The sequence below is a fragment of the Drosophila melanogaster genome, chromosome 2L (assembly GCF_000001215.4).
Source record: "Drosophila melanogaster chromosome 2L".
NCBI classification, from domain to species: domain Eukaryota; kingdom Metazoa; phylum Arthropoda; class Insecta; order Diptera; family Drosophilidae; genus Drosophila; species Drosophila melanogaster.
The window spans coordinates 5,832,159-5,859,017 of record NT_033779.5 but is presented as its reverse complement, the minus strand read 5'-3'; the positions used below and the strand labels follow the sequence as shown (position 1 = coordinate 5,859,017).

The 26,859-nt window shown below is 40.7% G+C and overlaps 1 protein-coding gene across 4 annotated transcripts in view, besides 2 other annotated features; it reads right to left on the bottom strand.

Annotated features, from left to right (window-relative positions):
• Positions 1-2,250: 2,250 nt before the first annotated feature.
• Positions 2,251-26,859, bottom strand: part of TrissinR (Trissin receptor) — a 32,764-nt gene continuing 8,155 nt past the window's right edge. For 2 of the 4 annotated variants that reach the window (NM_001298712.1, NM_135118.3), the window contains exons 2-9: positions 13,066-13,713; positions 10,532-10,676; positions 8,759-8,918; positions 7,987-8,187; positions 7,192-7,542; positions 5,760-6,025; positions 2,700-2,919; positions 2,251-2,614 (exon numbers count right to left, since the gene is read on the bottom strand). In NM_001298712.1, coding sequence (NP_001285641.1) covers positions 2,564-2,614; positions 2,700-2,919; positions 5,760-6,025; positions 7,192-7,542; positions 7,987-8,187; positions 8,759-8,918; positions 10,532-10,676; positions 13,066-13,666 — 1,995 coding nt within the window. In that variant the 5' untranslated portion in view covers positions 13,667-13,713 and the 3' untranslated portion in view covers positions 2,251-2,563. Of the gene's footprint in view, positions 2,636-2,699; positions 2,920-5,759; positions 6,026-6,119; positions 6,135-7,191; positions 7,543-7,986; positions 8,188-8,758; positions 8,919-10,531; positions 10,677-13,065; positions 13,714-26,859 lie in introns of all 4 variants that reach the window. The other 2 variants (NM_001273179.2, NM_001103622.2) reach the window with 2 other exon arrangements.
• Positions 21,794-21,834: a mobile genetic element.
• Positions 22,306-26,859: part of a mobile genetic element that runs on past the window's edge.

Here is a 26,859-nt window from a genome sequence, read left to right as displayed (position 1 = left end):
AACAGGCTGCCCTGCTCCGCTGGCCGGCGTAATAGCTTAAGCACTTTATAAGTCGAATTTCAAATTTTCAGACTGAAATCTCGCCAGGATGCACTGGCTGCACTTAAATTTCAGCAAAACTTTAGTGGCTGCTGCATTCGAGATAACTGTCTGTCATTCTGGGGGTCGGGTATTTCGATTTTCAACTGGGCCGTTACCGTACGATGGGGACATCTATAGATGCACATGTACAGCAATGGCAGTGGCAACCTCTGATTTCCGGTTGTTTTGCTGAGAGCCTGTCCTGCATGCCGCATGGACAATTCGTCGAGTTGACCTGCCCCCCTACCACCATCCTGTCGGGATGGAGAAAAAAAAAGAAAAATTTGAAAAGAATTGTGAAAGAAAAAATGCCTCACCAGGGAATCAGAAACGAACAGCAGGCAGATCCATCAGGTATAGCAAGTTTATTTCGAATTCGGACGGGCCTGCAGGCCGAGATGCAATCACTCTTGGCCAAGAATGAAAAGTTCGTGCAACTTGTATTTGTCTTTTGCATTACACTCAATATATTTCATTCAAATTAATTTCGAGACCACACACACACACACAAACGCAGTTGTTCGTACCGAAGTTGTTCTGACAAATCCAATGCCACTTGTTGGAGAAACTTGCCACTTGGCACCTAACTTCTCGAAGGGACTGGGCTCGTAGCCGAGTGCAAAACTTTCCCAAATGGCTGGGATATGCGCAAACTTTGTGTTTGTGCAAGATTGAAAGCCGGACTAAAAGCGAGCCGAATAAAAATAGCTTAGTTCCCTGGCCAGGGCCTCTTGTCTAATCACCCACGCAACGGAAACTCGCACAAAGCCGAATCAAAGTTGCATCCTGTAACTCGTTCGACTAATTGCCATAAGCCGTTAGGTAAATTTGTACACGCTATTCGCCGTCCCCCGGTCAAACTGTTATTTTTGCACAACTAATCGGATTAGTGGACATCACATCCCCCACCCAGCCCACGGATACCGCCCAAGCACATGTTCTACTCGAATCCTCCTCCTTGGCGTCCACGTCGCCCGGGGCTTTGTTGCAATTGACTTCAGCGACGGGCGCAACTTTTCACTTCGCCGATTCGTAATCCATTCTATGCTTCGAGCTTGTGTCAACGGCTCAAACACAGCAAATTAATTTCCACTGCATCTGGGAAATTATGAACGCCTGCCCGCCCCCACCATCATGTTGGTCTATTCAAATAGCAAGTTTAGTGTCAATGAGTTAAGCTGCCCGGCTTTTTAATTAAAAAGCCATTGCATAAATTACTTCACATCAGCTGCAGGGATTTGAATGCCGATCAATTACGCTACGAGCTTTGTAAACAGTTTGCCATGTTTTATCGGCTGGTTAGATGTGATTTTCCGACTATCTAGCTGAAATTATGAGCCCTTTGAATTCGCCTAAAATTTAGATTGGACAAAGGTTGTGGGTTACGCCAATGGTAATGCATTCTTAAAATAAAAAATTGAAATACATTTGAATCAAATGATTATTTTTAACCATTGCATTCAGAGGTAAACTTTGTAGATACAGAACAAACTTATTACGAATACCATTTTCCTTACCTGTACAAAACAGCATTTTACCATTTTAACACGACATCGAATCGAACGCCATTTCCAAAGGACAAAGTTTATGAATAAAAAATCCAGCCAATCAAAGGCGAAGTCCTCACTCCTCTGGGGGTCCTTTTCCAGAAATAGTTTGACACAGTTTTTGGAACGCTCTTTGCATTACAAAGCATTGTGAAAAAGTGAAAGGCGGAAAGAAGTGGCGGAGCAAACAAACTACGAGTTTCAAGAGATTTTTACAAAGATTTTTGGTTTTTAATTTGCGCCAACGTCAGACCATCCAGTTAATTGAGTTTTCTCTCGAGAATTTACTGCAGCGTTTTCCCATTTGACTTACGAGTCGTCTGACAACCTCCACGCCCAAAGTGGGGATACAAATTGCTGTGCTAAGCAAAAAATTCCTCCTCCTCTGGGTGTCATATTTTTCCCTTTTTTGGCAGCCGCAACGGAGCGTGTTCTCCGGCTGACCATAAAACCCCTGTCATCAGATATCGCAAGTCAGGTCTATATAGATATGGTATATAAATTGCGGACGCACTCGGTGGCACCCAAACAGCATGACGTTATTTCGAAATGGGTGCAAGCCATACTCATACTCGTACTTGAAATGCAATTGATTTTGGCCATGAAGAAACAATATATATTTGCAAGCAGTTGCTTCATTTATTTATTTATGCCGACTCGCACTAAATCATATCCTTAGACTAAGAACTTGAGAGCAATGCTCCAGGAGCTGCATGTAAGTTAATTGGTTTTCCCTTAAGAATTCGCTTACTCTATCAATACAACTTGACACCAGTTCCGCTTTGGCCGCCGACTCGATCCGAGCGATAGGGCTGGCTACCAAGATCACAATGAAGTACTAGCTAACGGACAGGAAGTGGGTCCATCCTTCGATGGGCTGCGTCCTAGGAGCGGCGCCCGAAGAGCTTGAGGGGCCTCCTCCAGCCGCGTGGCCATCATAGCTGCTCGTTCCCAATGTGGGTGGTGTCCGTGGGCAGCGAGTGGGTCTACGGGGTGAAGAAGGCGGACTGTTTACGCGTCTAATATCAGGTGCCAAATGCCGGTTGCCGGGAAGTCGGCAATTGTACTCACCTGCAGCGCCTTGCGCTTGTGGTGCATCGAGGAGTTCGAGGAGGACTTGCCCTTGCCCTTCTTCCAGGAGCAGAGGAGCAGCTCCTTCATGCCCTTCCGAAAATTGCGACTGAGGAAGGCGTAGAGTAGGGGATTTACGCCCGAATTGAAGTACGTGACCAGAAAGGTGAGCGGTGTTAGCAGCGCATTAAAATTGGAATCACCGCGATACGAACGTGACCTGCAAATGCATATACATGGAAATAACTATCTGCTCTATAGCTATATATATATATTATATATATTATGTTCGGCACAATGTGTGCTCTGCGTGTATGCAAATCAGCATCTGTTGGATAAACATTCCCCATTGAACAGACTTCTGGGGGGCTGTCCCCACAGTAGATTACAATTTTAGAGCCATCCAACGCTAAACTTGGCCGGTGAAAAGTTTGCGCAATTCGAATTTATTCTCTCCTGCCTCAAACGCTTTTCCATACGACAAGTTTGTGTTTCCCCCTAATAAATTTATAAGCCAAACTACGCTAGTGAAGCCATTAATTATGCAAGAAATAAAGTGACACACTGTGGACTATCTATTTAATTAGAAAGACACTTAATTCAAATATGCGCAAGAAGTGCAGCTACTTTAATTTAGAAGTTATCATTTGATGGATACACTGAAAAAGTCATTTTACTTAAGAAAAAATTATATATAAAATTTGCTATTTATTGAAATGATTTTAACCAATTTGTGCACTAAAATATGCGCTATTGTGTAGTTTTGATTTACTAGTAATTTGAGAGGGACTCATAATTTTTCCCTGTGCAACACTCTAAATATCCGACGAGTGGCCTAGAAAGGTGCTGACTTTTGTCCACTTGAAAGTGTCCAGGTGATTAAGCTGCTGCTGGCAGTATTGTTTTTGGCCGTCTGGGAGCAAAAGAGGTCTCGAAAACTTGTCTAATGGATTGGGGAATTCGGGCAAGAGCAAAGTTTCTCGCCGCCTGCAAGTATGCAACATAAACTTTGCCCCAAACTTTCCATGCAGAACAATATTTCAAGAAGACAGGTATTCCCACCACCTCCATCTTCATCTTTTTTTCGCTTGGACAAGGCGAACTTTGGAGCAACTGTCAAATTGTCCTGTAGTTGCTGGTCGCTAAAAACTCGCCCTGCACTTGCGAGTGTCTCAGTTCACGGAAAGAGTTGGCCAACTGATTGGGCCACTTGAATGGCCTTCGCTTTGCTTTGGCCGCTGCTTGAGAACTAAAGTGGCTCTTAGCAACCGGTTGGCAAAGACCCAGCTTCGAGCCGAATGTAAATGTCACTCCAAAAAGGGGCGGGAGCCACGAAATGAAGAGCCCAACTCTGGGCTCTGCCATTTGTAGACGCAATGTTCTGCATATCCCGTCTAATGAGTCGCAGTTGCCAGCTGCTGGCAGTTGACATCGTTATCCTTATCAGCGGAATGGCGGCACAAAGGGGTTTTCGAGCTAATAATGAAAACGTGGCACCCCATGACTCCCGGCTCACCCAATCTTGTTGACCCAACGCATTGCAGTTGCCGGCAAATGTAAGCGCGTGGCAATTACCCGGACGTGCCCGCTTTGTGCGGCAATAACAGCTGTATGATAATGTGGCCATTGAATCAGCTAGATTTCGCATCTGATTTGTGCTGTCCTCGTGACACGAAAAATGTTTTCATTTCTTTAGAAAAAATTGACTGTTTTTGAGTGCTCTTGAAATGACGCCATAATACTAGGTGTGGAAACACTTTCAATTCCACCTAACAATACCAATATCCCTGGGGGCAACCAATTCTTCAAATAAATAAAAGCTGAAAGTTCAAACAAGTAAACAAGTCTCGCTGCCCATTCCGGGCTAGACATAAATCTCAATTATGGCACTGCGGGAAAAGTGGCGATGTGGAAATCCATTTCTCTTGTATTTGGCCAGATATTATTTATATTTATTTGTCCGCCATTCGTTTTACAATTGTGCAAATTGAGTGCTCGAACAAAAATTCAAAAACATTTTCGTTTTCGTTGCGTTTGCCAAAAGTGCAACGTTGCAAATCTGCAGCGAAGTATTTTCTTACAAAATTACACTGAATATTTGCACTAATGAGAACTAGAGATCGATATTTATTTCAGTAGTTATTCACCAAAAACATGAACTTATGAACATTAAATTGGATTTATTGCACATCGGCATGTAAAATGCTTTACAATTTACAATTGACTCAAAAACGTTTGGTTTAGTAGAATCTGTATGAAAAGTTCAAAATAAAAACGTTTCTCTTACGTGCCAAAATTGCCAATGTCTCCAGATTTTCACACTTGATGACTTTTCCCATCTTCAATCAATCGTTTGTCTTTCGACTTTCGCTTAAAGGACATTTCTGTGACTTTTATTTTATTTCCAATTTACAGCAGTCAGCAGCTTAAGTGCACGTTTTTAATTCTACCCAGGGAGCAATTAACTCCTCCTCGATTTAGCAAACAAAAACACTTCCACCGCCCACTCACTTATCAAGTTATACGCCCACCACACCCGCCAGCCGGAAAAACCAAATTGCCCGAATTCAAAGCAAACTAAGCGGTCCGTCCACCTATTCGAAAGTGCTCCACCGGAAGCGGAACTGATAGCCAAAGGGCTGGCTAAAACGGACTTTTCTTGGCGACCGCTTTTGAAAGGCGAGAAGAAAGCGAAACTGGCGTCTTTGGGAAGGGAGTGGGATTGGAAAACGGAAGACCGCTTTCAAATCATTTAGGCCAGCGGCAAAGCTGGCTGCAGCTCCAGCTCTGTCCATTGATGACTTAATTGTTTACTAGCCTCGATTCCAGCAGGAAGCCATCTAGAGCTTATCTGCCCACTCGCAGATGTTAATTTCCCGTCCAACGGAGGACTATGCAAATTCCCGCCGATTGCCGGTGCAATATACCATAAAATATTGTTTACACTCAGTCCGTGTGGGCTGATGAATGGCCTGCGGTAAGGGATAGGGATAGGGATTGGGATTCCGATTCGCATTGGATTGTGATTATGGGTGGTGGGTGGACGAAGGGACTACTCACCAGTACTGCCACATTTTGCGGGCATGATACGGCAGATTGCAGAGGGCGAATGTCAGCACGAATATTATCAGCATGCGGACAACGCCGCGCCGGGCGCGTAGGACGTTGCTGGACGAGTGGGACATGTGGGTGGCTCCGGCCCCGGCTCCGCCGCTGCCACCGCCCACTGAGGCGTTGCCCGCCCGCTGGTGATGGGCGTGGCCGTGGTGGTAGAAGCTCGTCTTGCGGCAGGCACTGACAATGGGACGATCGGCCTCCAGGGACACCTGTGCGGATTAACAGGTGTAATGGCATTAGGTCGCTGGCCGCAACAGTTGTTGAACATTATCATATCGATTTTGATATTCGATTACAACCTACCTTGCAATTATCGAGCTAATTTGTGGTGTGGGATTGTGTGTGGTTGTTGTTATAATTGGGGAGTTAGTAGAGGGGGAGAGCACAGAGTTTTATTGATCAAACGAAAGGTAGAGAGAGAGAAAAGAGTTCAACAGAAAGATAGTTAGGTTGTTATCTGTGTATATCGGGGTCATAAGTTAAGGAACAGCGTAAACTAAAGTTATGTAAAAGTTTTATAAAGGTGTTCCCGCCATTGTTTTTCCTACCAAACTTCCATTTTTGTGACTTTTAAAACGGAAAACATACCGAAATCGAACCAGTGCTCCCCTGACATTTGATACTTCGAGGAATATTAAAAAATTCAAGGGCCTTGCCTTTGGTGTTTACCAATTTTCAATCTGCGGCAGTTGCACAACTTTTCCGAATGTCATCGTGTCACAAATTCTCGATTTTTATCCGCCGGCTTTTATTGACAAAGTGAGCTGCTGATGCTGATCAAGAACAATGATGTGTGTGCCAGTTTGTGTGGCAAAGCTGCTGTCGAGCTCGAAATAAGAAATAAGAAATACGCCATGGTGCACCCGACCAATTGAACCTGCTGTCCGGCCACCGATAATGGAAAAAAAAAAACACTTTTGCCATAACTTTGGCCTCGCACTTGCAGTTTCGCCCTGTGCCGGTGGTCACTTCGCTCCACCACTCCACACTCCAGGTGTCACATCGGTGGCCGAGCTTGTGGCATGGTCCTGCGATGGCCTTAATGTGAATTGACACCTGCTCCGAGCACCGTGCCACTTGGCCCGGCGAAAGTGCGGGAGTAACAGCTACGGGTAAAGTTTTTACGACTGCCAACTTGGCCAGGCCGACAAATGGTGTATCTAATAAATTAGTGCTCCGATAGCGATGTGATTTTCAAAAAACATTATTTACCACACAGCACGTGCGGACTCAATCGAAGTTAAAGCCGTTCTGGCCAATTAGGGAACAAAGGTTCGACTCCACTTTCGGTTTATTGCTATTGTTAGGCTTTTAAGGCTACTCCTCCGTGCTCAACCGGCGATTTTTCTGATGCAGTGTTCTCCTGGCAGCTCACCTGGCTCTCCGTGATGCTGACGCCGCGCTTCTCATATTTACTGCTCTGTTTGCGGGACAAGGACGTGGTGCTGCTGCCGCCGGAAGCGAGTGACGGACCAGGACCGCCCCCACCACCACCACCCAAACCCACTCCCACCACTCCTGCCGACGAAGCCGCCGATTGCAGCTGGTGATGCTGGTGGTGGTGGTGATGATGATGCGGATGGTGATGGTACATGCTGTTGTGCATACCCATGCCAATGTCCTGGCAGGATGGCTGCTGCGGCTGCTGATGCTGATGCTGCACCACATGCGGCGTGAGGCCGCGCGAACTGCGCCACAAGGCGATGGCGATTTTGCTGTACAGCACCTGCAATGCAAATGGGTTCGTTAAATTCATTATTCAAATTTCATTGCGGAACAAGGGGCGATTTTATGCAAAAAGCTTCTCAATTCTTATCAAATTTCTCAGAAGAAATTGAAAAATGGAGTCGTTAAAAAAATAAAGGGAAATCTACACTTCCATTAATCACTTTTTTAACAGACGAAGAAAAATCATTTCATAGATTATTTATTATGTACCCAAAATTATTTATATTCTATCTCATTAGAGAGATAGTTGTTATTGATATAATTAATCACTTTAATAAGCAATTCAAAAAAATACATTTAATTATTAATTATAGTCTGCTCAATGCTAGGTAACGTGACTAGGAAACACTTTTGGATTGAAAATGAATTTATGAACATCCTATCCAAGGATTGGTTAAACATAATTATTAACTTCAAGCTACGTATCATTTGTTACACTTACCGTCATCACCAAGAGCGGCATAACGTAGAGAAGCACAAAGTTAATCATGTCCAGCAACTTGGAGTTGAACATCTCACGGTCCAGGACACATATCTCCTCCTCCTGCCCGTCCTGCGTGTGGATGTTCTTAATGGTCTTGCTGAAAACAAACTTGGGCGTGGAGTAAACTGCCGATGTAATCCAAACTGTGACAATGACCATCTGCAAAAAAAAAAACACGCATTGACGTTTTGTTTTGTCTGCTCGGCTGCCAAACACGCAAACAATTTGTTAAATTGCGAATGAACACACTGAATTTGCATGTTAATGGATAGCCCATTTCGTTGTCTTTATGTCTCTTGTAGTTTAATTAGTGCAATCGTCATTACCGAAACGTATTTTTTGTCTGGCTGTGATGAAACAACCGGGCTATGTGGTTCAACCCTTTGGCTGCGCTCCCTCCACTTCACCCTTCGAGTGCGGAAAAGTTTTCCCGGCCACAAAGTTATGCCCACGGCTTATTAAGCCTTTCGAGTCGGTTCTGTTCTGCCGGTTAATTTGCATGAGTCTCCGGGCTTGGTCTAATAAGTTTCATTAGCTTGCAAATTGTATTCAAATGAAGTTATTAAAGTTGCGAGAATGTCTCAAAATACAATACATAAACAGATTTCCTCCGCTTTTGACCCATCAAAATGGGAATTGAAAAAAGCAGGGCACATACACATAGACCTCATTTAAAATGCATACTTGCCTATTACTGGCCGTGAATATGAGGTTTATGGTTAGAACTTACCCTCAGACGAGCCGCAGTTAGGATCTGTTTGCAGGTAATGGGGTGTACGATGGCAAAGTAGCGCTCCATACAGATGACAACCAGGATGAAAATGGAGGCCGTGTAGCTCAGGGAGTGGACAAACTGGTACATGCGGCAGAGGAACTCGCCAAAGACCCAGCTGAAAGGACATAAATAATTATTTATGGGCAAAAGTTTCGCTCTTTAAAGAGCATATACTTGGCAATATTGGTGGCAGAGCCAAATTTAGCACAAGCCACATAAAATGTTATGACACGCCCGCCAAAACTAATGCGACATTAAGGTGTCTTTAGTATTTTATGAGGCGCAAAGCTTTTTCCTTTTTATTACTATTTCGGCTGAAATTACATTCGAAAACCGCATTTGTGCCTCGTTATTAGCAATGCCACGTAATTTCGCACTCATGCGTTTAAATGTGCCCAATAATACTATAATAAACATAATAATCCTGAAGGTTGTCGCCAAGATTTTGGATAATGCGTTTCTTAAAAAGATTCCCCATTTGCCTGGTGATTCAATTTCTCTCTTTAAAAGGGACAAATCATTCCTTAACATAATGAACTAAAAACTTTCTTAAAACGACTTGATGTTTATAATCATTAAATTAAATTGTCACTGGCAGCCGTATGCCGCACATATAAATTATAAATGCATAAATTATGATTTTTCGTAATCTCATCTCATTTTGCATATGATTTCTGGTGGGCGTCAAGTTGTGCGCATAATTTAGCTAAAATTATGCCAAACACAGATGGGTCATCTCAATAATTTAGTTCTTTGGCCACAAAAAGCATATTAGAAAATGAAATGGAAAATATGCAAACCAATTTCAGGATTTAACATCGGGAATGCAAATAAATCATTATGTCTGTTTATTATTAAGTGCATAAATAAATGGTCATTTCAAGAATTCTAATGAGATAGGTAATTACTTTTTTTTCTAAATGTATAGAACATAGCTTTTAATTAAACACATATTAAACACATGCATTTCACAAATTTAAATTAATGAAGCATTATTTATTTCTGACACTGCGACTAAAATTTTAAATTAAATAACTTATAGAAACTGTAAGCCAAACTCATTTGTCAAAATACTTTTTTAATTTGCCCTGCAAATCTGAAAAAGGCTTCTTTTTGTTTGAATTTTCAAGCAGCACTCCACGCTTTATTTTAAGTGAACACGTCACTGCGACGTGTTTTTGGGAAAGTTAAGGAAACACAATGCAAATAAACATGATTGGAGTGAAAGCGGAGCGTGGGGATAAAAGCCTGAAAAGCCTGAAGTGAAAGTGACGCCTGCGGAGTTTTAGTTTCCTTTATGTGACAGCCGGCGTAAATGTTTCACGGTTGAAAGTTGAAACTTTTTTTTGGGGCTTTGTTTTCGAGGCACATGCATACATACGTATGCACTCAGATACCGTTTCAGCCACATTCTGCAGCTGATAAATAAATAAATTTAATCGACCACATAACATTCTACTATCTGTACTAGCTGAAACGCTACTTTAACTTTTGTGTTAATTTTTAACCTACTATAACTAAAAACTTTTCTATAAATGCTTCACTTAAATGCTTCACTTAAATTTTTTGCGTATGAAAACGGACATTAAAAACTATTGGCAACTTTACAGTGAAGTTAGTTCACGTATTCTTCGTATATGCTTTCCGAGAATTTTGCAGCTCCGCTCGTGCATGATGAAACGTTAATTTAATACTGAAATAATGTTGTTTTTGCCAATTGTCACTCACCTTTCTATCAGATAGATGGACAGATTCTGCATCACACAAAAGAGTCCAACACAGAAGTCGGCAAACGCCAAGTTGGCGAGGAAAAAGTTGGTTATTGAGCGCAGTCGTCGTGATAATGTGACCACCAAAATAACAAGGAGGTTACCTGAAAAATTCACAAAAAAAAAAAAACAATGCGGAATTAGAAGATATAGAATTTCGGACCACCGTTTAATTGTGCTGTGGTCACAAATACACTTTAAAGATTAACGAACTTTGCACATTATTTGTGCGCTAATTTGCTAGTGTTAAATAAATGAGTGTTTTCCAGAATTTCAATTTATTAAGTATGCCCTTTATTAAAAATATTCGTAATTATATGTACATAGCTAATAATCCATGTAAGCTATAAATCGTTTATTAAAATCAACAGCATTTGTAGTGCATCAAAAATTGTTTGTTTAAGATATTAACTGAAAAACAATGGATAGAAAAGCCAAAATATTTAAATAAAATATATAGCATGAAGTTAATGTTGTAATAAAAGTACGCACTAAAGTTTTCGCTTTGCTTTATGCTCTTTTTATTGGCCAACTTGGAAAAAGAAAACATTGACTTTACCAAAGTTACAATTAAAAGTTAAATATTATTGCAAAAATCTTATTGTTACGGCTGAGTTTGCACTTCGTATTGCACTTAAAATTTATTTTACAATCGGATGGTCCACAATGTAACGCATTTGTTCCTGGAGCCTCACATGGCAAGCAAATGTCGAGAAAAACTTTTTTAATTACACCGGGCAGGGTGACAGGAAATGGGAGTACAAAAAAAAAAGGAAAATGAAAAAAACCAGCCAGAGCTGCCAAAAAATACGAAAAACGTGCAACACTACAAGCCGTGCTCTGAAACTCGATACGAAGGAAAAGAAACTGCATGGGAATAGTTTAGAGTTTCAGCGGAGGATTCGAGATACATAGTCATAGATACATAGATACATATACATGTATGCTTTAGTTATTGAAATCTGTAGTTTTATTGAATTAGTTATCATTCTTAGAACAGCTAAACTATTGATTGCTCCTTCTTGAAGTACACCTCAAATTTCGATTATATTTATAGGTTGCGTTCGCCCCACTCAACTGTTATGATATTGTTCTATCGCCAAGGTTACCGTCACCCAAGCATTCCCATTTGAATATGACAATAAGGTATCTTGTTCAAGTGACGGCAACAAAGAAGTAACCAAACGAAAGCTTTAAACGTGTCCGCCCGATGTAAATTTAGTGGGCGAGTGTGTCGCTGGTCGTCCTTGCGCCCACCACCCCATCGTTTACGCCCACATTCCGGGCGCCAGTGAAACCAACCAAATTGCTTACACTTTGCAATTGTCCGCACAATGAACGGCCACGCCCATGTCTGTGCGGAGGGGGCGGCGTTTAGATGCCATTCGGAATGGCGACTACACATGTTCCATTGCTTTATTGTGCATGCTGGTGTCACTGCGGGTAATAAAGCCTACAACAGACGATGGCTGAGATTGGCCAACACCCGCAAAGAGCCCAATCGAACGACTAACGTAATTGATTCTAACCATCCGTACTCGCACGCGCACCCAGATAAGACGCAAAGTTAAAGGACATTCCGTATTCGTGTGTGTGTGTGTGTGTGTCTGCAATTAAGCATTGCAGAAACAAATAGCAAATGGCCTAATGGGCGCTATCAATAAAATGTTTTCATTATAATGCGCCACATGGGGCGTATGAGTGTTGTGCGAATGTATATGAAAAAAAGTCTGTTGTTGAGAAGGAAGACTGCCTAATTTATTCCGCATGAAATGGAAAATGGGTTCGTAAATAGATCGATATTTTGATAGTGAGTGTGTTGTAACAAACTCTTCTAGTATTTTAGATTCTTCAATCCGCTTAAAAGTTAGAAACAGCAACACTGAAATAACACATTAAAATTGCTAGCAAGTTAAGTATTATGCTCGCAATATAACTATTAGTACTTTGCCTATTTTCCTGCTGCGCCAAGAGCAGAGTGGAAAAGCCCTGAGAGTACTTAAATACTAGGCAGACTGGACAAAAACACAGCATAAACCGAACAGCAGGGCATTGAGTAATTGGCAAGTCAGCAGTAAGTTTGCACATCCTGGTCGACCCAGAAAGATGTCCCTGGGGCACCGCAAACGGCCGGCAGGCCGTCTTTTCTTTACTTTCATGTATGTTTCGGCAGGCCTTTGTGCCCCATCATGCTACATGCTGCACAATCGAACATAACATCGAGCTCTGCTCTGATAAATGCGTATGAGAACTATAAATCTTGTGTATATAGCATAGCACTATATACACAGGAAAAACGTTGTAAGTGTACGGCAAGTCCTGCACACAGAGAAAATGTTGTCTGAAAACATTAACTACAATATTATTATCTCTTAATTAGACTAAAATTATGACCAAAGGCCATAGCTGGCGGGCTAATGTTTCTAAATCAATAATTTCGTAATTAAATCATTTGTGCTATTAGGATGAGATAAATCCAAGTCTACTACTCACCAAAGAAACAGCAGCAAAACACCAGTGTGTAGAGTGTGATGAATATTATGCGCACATCGGTGCGATCAAAGATGTACTCGCTGGCCTTCTCGGCATCCTCCTCGTCCTCGATAACCGCACCACTTCCGTCCCCCGAGAGTCCGGTGGTCAGGGCGGGCACAAGGGATGTGGTGGATTCGCCATAGAGCAGGATGTAATCGGTGCTGCTGCCGTTGATGGGCGGACTGATGGTGCTGGTGACATTGGCGGAGGCTGTCAGCGTGGAAGCGGAGAGCAGGGTGAGCAGGATGAGCAGCGTTTTCCAGTGTGCGGAGAAGTGGGTTACGGTGCAGGGCAGCCGGGGCGGTTGTTGTCCGGTGGGTGGGTGGTGCGGTTGCCGCTGTCGGAAGGCGGAAGTGCTCTGATTCGGAGAGCTGTTTGGGCTGCCGTTGTTTTGATTATGCACCACCCTGTGGTGGCCGTCGTCATTATCACTGTTGAGGTCGTAAGCCGCTGATATGTGTGCCCCATCAGGTCGCCATCGCTGCTTATGTTGTTTTCGGTGCTCCACATCCGATTCCTGTTGCCATGCCCTTACCGTCTGCATCATCGTCATAATCATTTCGTGCGTGTGGCGACGACTCCTTGGGCCGCCAATAAAGGACGTCGCTGCAAGGACAAAAGACAAAAGAGTGCGATGGAATTTAGTTAGTTCTTGTCTGTGGTTCCTTAAAGCATTCACAAGTTGCTTAAAAGTTTTTAATACACTTATGTTGTTTTCGAAATCTTTTCTATTAGGGTAATCCCTAAAGGAGGAGCATTTATGATAATTCTTACATTGGTTTTTACCAACTATTCTTTCAATGGCAAAACATAGCCGTAATCTTAGTTGTTTTAGTCCGCATTAATGGTTCGTAAGCCATTTTTAAAGCCAATGCACACGTTTAATTTTTGATGTAGTCGAAGGACTCCAAAGGACAGGTTTAGTTCATTAACGGCGAAGTCACGTCTCTTATGTCCTACGGCAATTAAACGTGGCCCCTTCTGAAAATCTCGCAGCCGCCTACACAAGTCGTCGGATACTTATTGCTATAGCTGTTTGAGTGGACATTTTAATTAAGCCGCCTTTAATAACGAACATAATTAAAACATTTGTCTGCCAATGCCACGACACAGGCACTAGTCAAAAAAAAAATAAGAAGAAAATTATGAATTTCCATTTGCCACGCACGCAATCACTGCTCATTCCATCCAATATTTGTGTATATCTGCTGGCTGCCACTTTGCTATTTTTAATATGCACAACGCTTTGTTGCTAATTACGCGAGTGCAGTTGGCAATATCATAACATACCCCCCCTCCCACAACCATGCCCCCTTCTCCTACGTTTCCATCTTTGATTATTGCTCTCTATGCTCGTGTACGTGCTCTAATTAATAGACACTCGTATGCAAACTCACTACATCAAACATGTGCAAACATAAAGACTGTCAAGTAATTAACACCCTCGATTCTTATGCACCCATATTTATAGGCGCTTTAGAGGGTATCATGCATGCATAATTTTAAAGAAATCCATGAAAATCTTTTGGGATAATCCACGGAATCAGGGTCTAGGGAATCTGCACTTAAACTTTATAAGTTTTCATTTTCATTTAACAAAGACTATATGCGCAGAAAATGGCTATAAAGTTAAAATGTTATATAACGAACATGGGTCCATTATGTGGAGCTTAAAAGGGTACTTTAAAGTAATGTTTAATGCCATTAAATATACTCTGCTGCGTGGAAGAAACAAGTTTCAGCATAAATCACTAATTGGCTTGAAATGTGTAATGAAAATTCTTCTCAATAACGCCCCTTTTTCATATCTTTTTTTATCAATTAAGTGATTTCACTAGAACTTAACATTCTATTACGCTAGAGATACTGTTTACTGTCATTTCAAATGAATAAGAAAAACACACCCTCGTCGAATTCCAACTTAGTATAAACAAACACATCGAAGTCTCAGCGCTAAAGACATTAAGCTGGAATTGCACTCTAAATTCCTTACTTTACTTGGTGGAATTTACGATTGACTCCTCGCCGACTGCATTTTAAACGCCTTTTAAGAACATAGTAGCAAATAGTTGGTTAAGTAAGAAAGTGAGAAGGGCTTGTCGCGCTGCCGACGACTTCCGGAACGGAAATACGGAAATTGTTTGGTGCTCTAATGAGGCAAGTGGCTTTGAGTTCGACTTGGTAACTTGCAGCCGCTAAGGAGCCCTAAGCCCGAGACAAATGAAAAGCGACGTTTGCCGTGGCTTCTTCTGTTTCTAAATTGATTTGCTCGATACTGATTTAATTAAAAAACCAGCAGTTAATCCAATGGGTGCTTCCTTTTCGTCATTATTCAATTTCCACAGGGGATTTTAACGCTGCAATACTTTGGCAAATAACAATGCTAGTTTTTGATTTCTTAAGCATTTGATTTTTAACAAGTAGTCCTCTAAAAAAAACTTGAGTAATTGGCTAGAATATTGAAAAGCTTTGAGATAAGCCATAATTAGAGATTTAAAGTCTTACACTTACGAAGCTTTTCTTAAAAATCAATGACTGCACTGCAAATGGAAAGCATAAACAGAACTTAGAACACCAAAGAACTGTCGTATTTTGCTTTCTGCAGACAGAAAACAAATCGGAAAAAAGAAAAGTCATTACAACTTGCTCACATAGCGAACAAATTGCGGAAAAATAATATTTTCTCTTCTTGTGGGCAGAGCAACGGCAGCCGAAATTGCAGAATGTGAATTCATGTTGCATTCAGTTGTGTGTGAGGCTGTTGCAATTGGAATTCGGTCCCCATTTTCCTATCTGCCAGCCACTTTGCCACCCAATCCGCATCCGAATGTTTGCGTAAATTGCGCTCAAGTCAGGACATTAGGTGGTAATTGAGTGTGCCGACAAGAACCAAGTGAAAAATGCCTTCCCACAGCGACGGCACTTTCCCAGCACTCGTTAGTTGGGAAAATGGAAGAGGCTCTTAGGACTACAATGAATTTTGCTCCTAAAAAATATTACATTTTTGGCAAGCTGAGAAATTTAAAAAAAAATTATTTTGCACCTTCATTAGCTTGTTATCATGACCCATTGAAAATCTCTCTCCAGTTCTGTCTCACCACTTGCATAGGCATAGTTTAATTTGTTTATTATCAATTTGTTTTTGGTTTGAACAAAAAACCAACTGCATTGCACCACGATGATTATTTGTTATTTTCTGGGAGCCAAATTCTTATAAGCCGAGTCACGCAAAGAAAATTTTGTTGGCAGATTCTTTTAAACTCGTATGTACCTCCAAAAGCCTAGCTGGTTATACGGACAGAGAGATGGACGGAAAGACATAAGGACAGTCGAACGGACATCTGAACGGAAAGACGAACAGATCACGAATAAAAGTAAGTTACTTAGTGCTCCCTTTAACTAAATAAGTATATGGGTATACAATTTCTTATGCTCAGTATTTCGCTTTATTAATGCTTAAATAATACTTTCATTTGTAATTATTTGCTTATTTCCATAACACTAGTACCCATATTTTGTAGCATTTTAATTTATTCCCCTCTCAGATTAATCGACGCACTTTTAAAGCAAAACCAACATGAAATCTCATATATACATTCCTATTTTCAGGGTCTGGGGCAACGAGAGCCGCAGTTTCCGGGGCCAACACTTTGCAAGGCGACACCTGCTGCAAGGTGGTGCAGGAGAAATGCGTTTTCACGATTTGGTGGCACGCTCTGGTTGCTCTGATGGCCGTGAATGTTCGCACCGCAACCTTGGTCACCTTTTGTCCTTTGACTCGCCGAGGCATTGTTTGCCAAAAATATGCAATGGGAACTGGGACTATTGTTTGTCTAGCGGGTGGCATAGAATTGGGTTCTGGCGGGCGGAGGAAACGGCACTTTTGGCTTGGTCCACGTTATTGGAAGCCAATTTAGCAGACAACATTGGCTCAAATGGCGGCATCGCGACGGGTGGCCAATTGGTGCAATAACAGTGCTGCACGAGATGCTCGAGTTGCATATTTATGGGGCATGGGAAATTAATGTGGCTCGGATTGCGAAATGAAATACGGCTTAAACGGCAATTGGCAATTGGCATCGTCTTCTTGCGACAATTTTCTTTAAATTTGCATTGAACTCAAGACTGAAATCGTGCCATCCTTTCATTCTACCATCCTGGCCACCAGAACTCTTTCCATCGACACCGAATAATTTATGACAGTCGCTGCCAAGTATTGCGGATATGGGGTGGAGTTTTCGGCCGGAGTGGTCGAAGATTATGCAAAGTGTTCGGCGCCTGCTCGCGGCAGTTGGAGCAGCAACTTTTCCAACCGAAAAGTGCCCACTGGAAAATTCGATTCAGAATGGAGCAACTTTTGGCTTTGGGGAATTTCGGGGCTTACATATATGACGTGCTTGTGGGCGCGAGACAAGCGTGAGAAAATTGGAGGGCGAAGGCCGGAAATGACAGCGATATGCGCGAAGGACTAAGCCCTGGGATTTCGCAGCGGGAAAGTGAACACCACATCGAAGGGCCTTTAAAATTTATTAAAAAATTTCAAGTTTTCGCTGGCCAACCAAAAAACTGGCTGGTTGCCATTTGGGACCCGGATAAGCTTTTACAACGAGCCACCCTAGCTCCAATCTCCGACACAAATCAATTCCATGCGTCTGCGGGCCCAGCAAACCCTTCTGGATTCAGTTTCATTTGGGTTGAAATACAAATGGTAACATTCAAAAACCGCAAAACCGAAACTGGTCTGAAAACAGCTATTGCCAATTTAATACGCAATCAAAAGGGAGCCAACATGCGATCCGATTACGTAGATGGCTCAAATGATGGCTCCATGCTTGCAGCTTGGCCTAAAACCAAACCTGTGCAATGTTGCTCTATTGACTGAGTTTACAATCGGTTGCAGTTATTCTATTAGGTATTTTATCCTTTAAGATGCTTCAAAGCATAACGCTGAAAACAGATGTGAAGGTTGATTTTGAAAGAGTAACTTCGTCGAGTAACGAAATTTTCTGGAAACCTTATTTTATAAATCTAAAAACTAAGTCAAAATCACTGTAGATCTCGTAGTAGATTTGATTCCATTCACCACATAAAAATTCGGAACATAACAGCTACAATGCCATTCTCGGTTATTTAAGCTCCAGTAACGAATACCCGAAAATAATGTTGAATGCAATTTCATTTCGTAGAATTGAAAAATAATAGGCACTTTCCATTTATGGCCAAACATTCCCACAACTCCGCCTGACTCGCTTTTAAACGAGTCCTAATGTGACAGGCAACATAAAAGGGGAGACAGCAGGCGAATTCCCAGAGGCAACGACACTTGTGAGCTGCCATTTCGAAGGAGCAGGATATATACAGGCTCGTGGCTCAAGGCTCAAGTCTATTGTGATGTTGCCAAGAAGGTCCTGTACGTGGAAAGTGAGTGCACGGGGAGGCCTAGAGCTCATTAATTAGGCAAGACCACAACTAAAGATAGGAATTGAAACAATGGACGGGGCGAGCCTTGAAAATATGTTGAGGACATTCATCATACTCAAGTGTCGGTCAGGATGGTCGGTAGCCGGCAGCCCCATAAATATTACATTATAATTATGAAGGCCAGACAGCTGGTATGAGTGTGGGGCGGAAAAACTTTTCGCTGGAAAATTAATCAAGCACTTGCGAATAACAAGAACAAGAACAAGACCAATACTCAAACTGCTCTGGGCCATTCATTATTTTGAATGCCGTCTGGCATTCTGGCCCACTCACTTATCGAAGAAAAAACAATACGCAACATGTGCCAAGCTCGCCGCGCCGAAAGTCATAAAGACACGATGGCCAAGAATAGAAGAAGGCCATCTACATGGCTTGGAATAAATTTGCCAGTCCTGCAAGTTACACCGATCACATTGGCAACAGGGCGCCAATTAGGCCAATCAATTTAATTCGATGGAACAGGGAAATGTAATAAACTGAGAAAGGCCAACTTCGGGGCTGCACGGTACATGCATGTATGTGATTGACATTTGGCAGCCACAGTCTCATATATGACTTTAAGTCAACCTTTTCACATTTGGCCAAACTTTCGATATTCCTTTTGGTAAATGCGGCAAATGCCACTGAAGAACGTCACGTTCGCGGCGTTTGACAAGTTTTTCACACGACTCCTGGCTGGCGGGGTTAGGTGATAAGCCAAGTTTCGGCATTTGATTCAATTAATAGCGGATTACCCCGACCAGAAACACGAAACTTTCCGGCAAATTGCGCAACTTGTGGCGTACTCATTTGAAATTCAAGAACCTTATTACAAAGTGTGCACGAGTGTCGGGCAAATGCGAATCCTACGAGAATTTCCGGGCGGTACTTGCAACACCGAAGAGGAATGACTTCAGAGGGCTAAAGGAGCAAGACCACCAAACATGGTCCCTTTAATTTGGATTTATACTTTCAAGTTGCACCAATTTTTTGATAAATGACTTTAATATTAAGGGGCTGGGCTCTCGGGCTGGAAGAGCGTATCAAACAGTCCATCATACCCATGCCGAAAATCTTTAAGTAAGCCCCATCTGGCATTTAAGCCCAGACTGAGGTAAAGATATGCCCCCAAGACGGCGCGTCTTTTCAAATGGCATTTTGTGTACGACGCGCTATCTGGCGCCCATAATCATTTGTCCTTGCGGCAAAGATCCCTTAACCAGCCCCCCCAGTCCTTTCCGGCTGTGAAAACCCTTGGGAATATGGCTTGTAAGTTTGTCAGTTGGGCGCCAGCATCATGGCATTTCGCTGAAAGTGCAGGTAAAACTGGATGGTGAAAATTGATTTTGTCTGAGCATCGCCCACTTAGGAGCTGACATTGCTGGCGCACGTTAAATTTAATTTATGCCATCGAAATGCAAACACACAAACGAAAAATGTGATTTACTCGCCGAGTTTATGTTGTCCATGTTGCTGTAGTACTTTATGTTCGCTCTGCTCCCCCTAAAGACGGCAATTTATGAGCTGGCATAAGAGCATCGAAATTAATAGCCAGCCGTTAGCCACATTTAGAAATTGGAGAAAGACAAAGCGCATTAAGATTCATGTCCTCTTAAATGTATCTTTTTATTAAAGAAGCGATGAGGAGTATAAGATTTTAAGCTCTTGGACAGTACATAAAAAGTGAAGGACATACATCAGGATTCCAGCCATTTTCACCAAGCCCCTTCGATAATCTGACAATTTCCATACGAAATGCATGGGATAAAACAAGTTTTTGGCTTTGTAATCGAAACAATTGCACCTTGACAGAAAATTCAAAACATTTTAACTATCGTCCAGGTTAACCCATTTTTGTTTGCCCTCTTCGCCCACTTGCCAACAATTGTGTAGCATAGAATGCTCTCTTGACCAAATATGTTTTGTTTTCCACAAACTCGCATGGCCATTGGACCTCGTTCAATTCGAAATCACTTGATTCACTGTCCTACGTTTCGGACTGCGATGTCAGTTGTGGCATTCAGGTTTTTCCGGGGTAAGTACGGATTTATTGTGTCGGATTGCCAAATGAAATAGAATAGAAGCAAATGAAACAAGAGCGAAATAGTCGATTCATTGTGAGTGGTATTAATTGATTTATTGCCCTGAAACTGCAATTGCATCTGCATTGGGTCAACATCCCACATAAAAACGTTAGCTCCATAACTACAGGCGATGAAACAAATCAATCGGTTTTTCTGTTTTCAGTAACATTGTAAAATAATTGTTAAAAATTTCGAGGATCATGCAAAACTGTTCGTTTATTTCTTCAATTTAACCTCTTAGATTTCCTCTTAACCAAAAAGGCTAAAAGCCACAGACTCACTCATTTTTAAAAGCTAATCATCGCGACTTTATAGCTTCAAAAGTTTAGATTCGCTGGTGAAGTTTTGAATCTCTTTTTAAGCAACCATAGACAACTTTCGTCGGCAACAATTTCCCTACCACTTTTCCTGTTTCACCTACGTATGTATGTATGAATTTTCCAACATTTTGAAACTATACCAACTAAGTCACGACGTCGTCAAGTTGTGAAGGCGGAAATTATTTTGACGTTTGTTGTGGTTTATAGCCCAGCTTACTTAGCATGCTCCTCCTTTTTTTTTGCTGGTGGCAACAGGAAGTAATGCCCATTTTTGTCCTGATCTAACCTGACCCTTTTATAGTGGCAACTGCCATGTATTTGGGGCGAAGTTTAGCTTTTCCTTTCAGCAAACGAGATTGCGGTTTAGTCGCTTGGCTGTTGTTTCAGTTCGTTAGCATAAATTTGTGTGGTGCTGTATATGAACACAGCAAAATTCGCCACCGACTGGCAGCATTAGGAGTTGGGAACCTAATTATCCTTGGCAGCAGGCAAGGAGTCAGCTTTCCATGCAAATGAGTTTAAAATTGCGCCAAGCGTCAAGAAGGAGCAAATGCTTAATGAATGCATTGCGCAAATTACATTGTGAAAGCCGCAGGATTGCGTGACGTTTTCCTTCACAGTCGGTACCAATTTGGGGCCGAGTGACGTGGCTGTTGTCTCCTGGCCAAGTTGAAAGTCCAGGCACAGTACGAGGTGTCGTCGAAATGCTTGTTTTCTGCTTTCCACCACGAAGGTCACTCCGATCGACTTGACCCTGGCTGTAAACTGGCTCCAATTCCTCGATGATTGTTGTGTAAATAATACACGAAACATGAGCTGTGTTCGAGTTCCTCGACTATTGGATACCCGTTACTCATCTATTGCAATTGAAATATATATGTGAGTCGTCATTAAAGAAACAATTGTATGCTTGTTATTGTTTAGACAACAAAAAAATTAAAATTTCCCCATGCAAATAGCTAAAAAACATATGTAAATACGTTCTTAAGTTGACATGACTATCGGTTATAAAAATAAATATTTATTCAGAACTTTAATGCATTCTTATTGCGCATCGATTATGAATCTTAGCAATGAGATTGCGTAAAAGGTTAAAATGACAATCATGACCTTTTGAGGCCACATTTCAAATCAAAGTGAGTGCCCACTCCCCAAAATATCCAATTTCTTTGAGAAAACCTCCTGAATTTGTGCAAGAAATGATTAAATTTAGAAAAACAACGCTTAAGTTTGCTTAACAACGTACTTTAAATTTGAACAAGCACTCGTCTGAACCTACGTAATTGCAATAAAATACAGGACTTGACTGGATTCCGCCACTTTTAAACAGGTACTGTTCACACATGAACACGAATATATTTAAAGACTTACAATTTTGGGCTCCGTTCATATCTTATGTAAATGAATCGAGAGCGATAAATTATATTTAGGATTTTGTTATCTAAGGCGACATGGGTGCATTGCTCAAAAACATGTAATTTAAGTGCACACTACATGAGTCAGTCACTTGAGATCGTTCCCCGCCTCCTAAAATAGTCCCTTAGTGGGAGACCACAGATAAGGTCCTCGCCGCTCAAGATAGGCAGATGTGCCCGAGCGTGGGACCTCGATAAGGCGGGGACTATTTACGTAGGCCTCTGCGTAGGCCATTTACTTTAAGATGCGATTCTCATGTCACCTATTTAAACCGAAGATATTTCCAAATAAAATCAGTTTCTTACAAAAACTCAACGAGTAAAGTCTTCTTATTTGGGATTTTACATTTGGTCAATCGAGCCTTTAATCGACTCTGCAGTTTCCCCCTACCAAAGGTAAGGAACTCAGAGAAAGGCCAGCTCCTTTAAGCATCTTACAGCTAAAGGTAGCAAAAATAAGTAACTCTTGTTTCCCCCTACCAAAGGTAAGGAACAGAGTATAAATATAAAAAGCAAAAGATACAAAAGAATCTTTTATGTTTTAAAACAAGCACCTTATAGTCTATAGCTAAAGGTTGCTTTGTGTACCATTATAAATTGTGGTAAGGCGTGCTTGAGGCCATACATCAGCAATTGTGAAATTAAAAAGTGCATAACAAAAGTGCCTTATAAATGCTCTAATAGCATTAAATCAGCTCATAAATAGAGTGCAGTGTATATGCCATAAGAGCATAAATTAAATAAAAAGTGCCTGAAAACAGTGCCTTATAAATGCTCTAATAGCATTAAATCAGCTCATAAATAGAGTGCAGTGTATATGCCAAAAGAGCATAAATGCCGAAATAAATGGCTAAAAAACAAAAAATCTGACTGGACTACAAAAATAATAAAACGTGCCAAAAAAAAAAAAAAAATCATCTTTAAACATCGACGGAGCCTTAAAGAAGAGAAGGAAGTCAAATTCAAAGGAGCCTCTACCAGCAGCAGAAGCAGCAACAGCAGTAGCAACAGCAGCAACAACAGCAGCAACAGCAGCAGCAACAACAACGACATCAGCTAAGTCAAAACAAGAATTTTCTGTTTATCCAAACACACATATATATATAAATACATATAAAATACATATACACGTACTATATATATTAAGAAATTACAAAAAATTTTCAAAATGATGTCAGAAAAGACTATTCAATTCCTTAAGAAGCAGTCCGAAATTATTTTGGAAATTAGAAAGTTGGAAGTAAAACCAACATTAACAGATGTAGAAATTCTAAAATTAAATGAGCTTCAAAAATGTTTCATTGCTAATCATAGCAATTTGTTAAAGATCGGCGTTGTCGATCATGAATATTTTAACGCGAAGCAGTATGATTTAATAATGATGGTGTTAGAAAAAATTAAAAATAAAAATGAAAAAATTAAGGGCGAGTCGGTAGAAAACACTTTCCCTAAATCAAACACTGTCCCTAAATCAAACCCTCCCCCTACATTAAACCTTGAAATGCGTGGTCACCCTGAAAAAGAGGGTATAGCACAAAACAACGCTTTAAAAGTAGAGCAGGCATTTCGTAATAATGTTGGCCAATTTCGAGTATATCTAGAAGATACGTCTAAACTAATAGACAGTAGTCCAGATTTCCTTAAAATAAGGAAAAATAAAATTGAATTTTTATGGCATAAAATAGATAACCTGATTGAACAGGTGAATAGTCATTTTGAGAGTTCGCTATTCGAAGAAGAAATTAGCGAACTTGAATTTGACAAACAAAATATTCTTACAGCCATTAATAGTCGACTCAGTGGCACAATAAATAAAGCTGAAATGTCGACGGTTGTTAAGGCGGAGGAGTTACCAACCCTGCCTAAAATACAGATTCCCACTTTCTTTGGTGATTCCAAAGAATGGGATCTTTTTAATGAACTCTTTACAGAGCTCATACATGTGAGAGAGGATCTCAGTCCTTCTCTCAAATTTAATTATCTAAAGTCAGCATTAAAAGGAGAAGCCAGAAATGTGGTTACTCATTTACTGCTCGGCTCTGGAGAAAATTATGAAGCCACTTGGGAGTTTTTGACCAAGCGATATGAAAATAAAAGAAACATATTCTCAGATCATATGAATAGGCTTATGGATATGCCAAATTTAAATTTAGAATCCAATAAGCAAATAAAGACATTTATTGACACGATTAACGAGTCAATTTATATTATAAAATTAAAGGCACAATTACCAGAAGATGTGGATGCAATTTTCGCTCACATAATTCTTCGGAAATTCAATAAAGAATCACTCAATTTATATGAAAGCCATGTTAAAAAGACAAAAGAAATACAGGCACTTTCTGATGTCATGGACTTTTTAGAGCAAAGGCTCAATTCTATATCATCATTCTCACAGGAAGTAAAACCTGTAAAGAAAATGATTAATAATAACAAGAATAAAAATTATAGTGACAATTGTGCATATTGCAAACTACCAGGGCATTATTTAATTCAATGCCATAAATTTAAAATAATGAATCCAGCAGAACGGTCTGACTGGGTAAGAAAAAATGGGATTTGCCTAAGATGTCTGAGGCATCCGTTTGGTAAAAAATGTATAAGCGAGCAGCTTTGTTCGACTTGTCGTAAACCTCACCACACGTTACTTCACTTTGCAGGTCATAATCCAGAAAAAGTGAATACGTGTAGAACAACAGGTCAAGCCTTGTTGGCCACGGCCTTGATTCAAGTAAAGTCGAGGTATGGAGGCTTTGAACAATTAAGAGCATTGATTGATAGTGGCTCTCAAAGCACAATTATTTCAGAAGAGTCTGCACAGATTCTAAAATTGAAAAAATTTCGGTCTCATACTGAAATAAGTGGAGTATCTTCCACAGGAACGTGCATCTCCAAGCACAAAGCGGTTATTTCGATAAGAAATTCTCCGAAAAATTTAGAAATTGAAGCAATTATTCTCCCAAAACTTATGAAGGCACTTCCAGTCAACACGATTAATGTTGATCAGAAAAAATGGAAGAACTTTAAATTAGCCGACCCCGATTTTAATAAACCGGGTCGCATTGATTTAATCATTGGAGCAGACGTATATACTCACATTCTGCAAAATGGAGTTATAAAAATAGACGGTCTCCTTGGGCAAAAAACTGATTTCGGGTGGATAGTTTCTGGATGTAAAAAATCCAAAGGAAAAGAAACCATTGTAGCCACAACAATAGAAATAAAAGAGTTAGATCGCTACTGGGAAGTGGAAGAAGAAGAAAAAGATGATATCGAGTCTGAAATCTGTGAAAATAAATTTATCAAAACGACAAAAAAAGATTCAGATGGGCGATACATTGTGTCAATTCCATTCAAGGAGGATGTCACCTTAGGAGATTCAAAGAAACAAGCGATAGCTCGTTACATGAATCTGGAGAAAAAACTAAAAAGAAATGAAAAACTTAAGGTTGACTACACTAAATTCATGAATGAATACATGGATTTAGGACACATGATTGAAGTGAGTGATGAAGGCAAATATTTTTTACCGCACCAGGCAGTGATTAGAGATTCAAGCCTTACGACCAAATTGAGAGTAGTTTTTGATGCTTCAGCAAAAACTACGAATAACAAAAGTTTGAACGACATAATGTGGGTTGGGCCACGAGTTCAAAAAGATATTTTTGACATTATTATTAAATGGAGAAAATGGGAATTTGTTGTTTCGGCAGACATTGAAAAGATGTACCGACAAATTAAAATAGATAATAATGATCAAAAATATCAATATATTTTATGGAGAAATTCTCCAAAAGAAAAAATTAAAACATATAAATTAACCACAGTCACTTACGGAACTGCATCTGCACCATATTTGGCTACCAGGGTTCTGGTAGATATTGCAGATAAATGTAAAAACCAAGTTATTAGTGCAATAATTAGGAATGATTTCTATATGGATGACCTAATGACTGGAGCTGATTCGGTAGAAGAAGCTAATAAATTAATAACATTAATTCCCCATGAATTGCAGAAAGTTGGATTCAACTTAAGGAAATGGATTTCCAACAATTCCAAAATATTAACCACTGTGGAGGACACAGGGGACAATAAGGTTCTCAATATTATCGAAAATGAATGTGTTAAAACTTTAGGACTAAAATGGGAACCTCAAAAGGATTTATTTAAGTTCAGCGTAAATTGTAATGATGAATCAAAAAATATAAATAAGCGCGTTGTGTTATCAACGCTAGCAAAAATATTTGATCCGTTAGGATGGTTGGCACCAGTCACGGTTTCAGGAAAACTTTTTATTCAAAAACTTTGGATAAATAAAAGTGAATGGGATCAGGAATTATCCATAGAAGATAAAAATTATTGGGAAAAATATAAAGAAAATTTATTATTGTTAGAGAATATTCGAATCCCAAGGTGGATTAATTCAAACAGTTCTTCAGTCATTCAGATTCACGGATTTGCGGACGCCTCCGA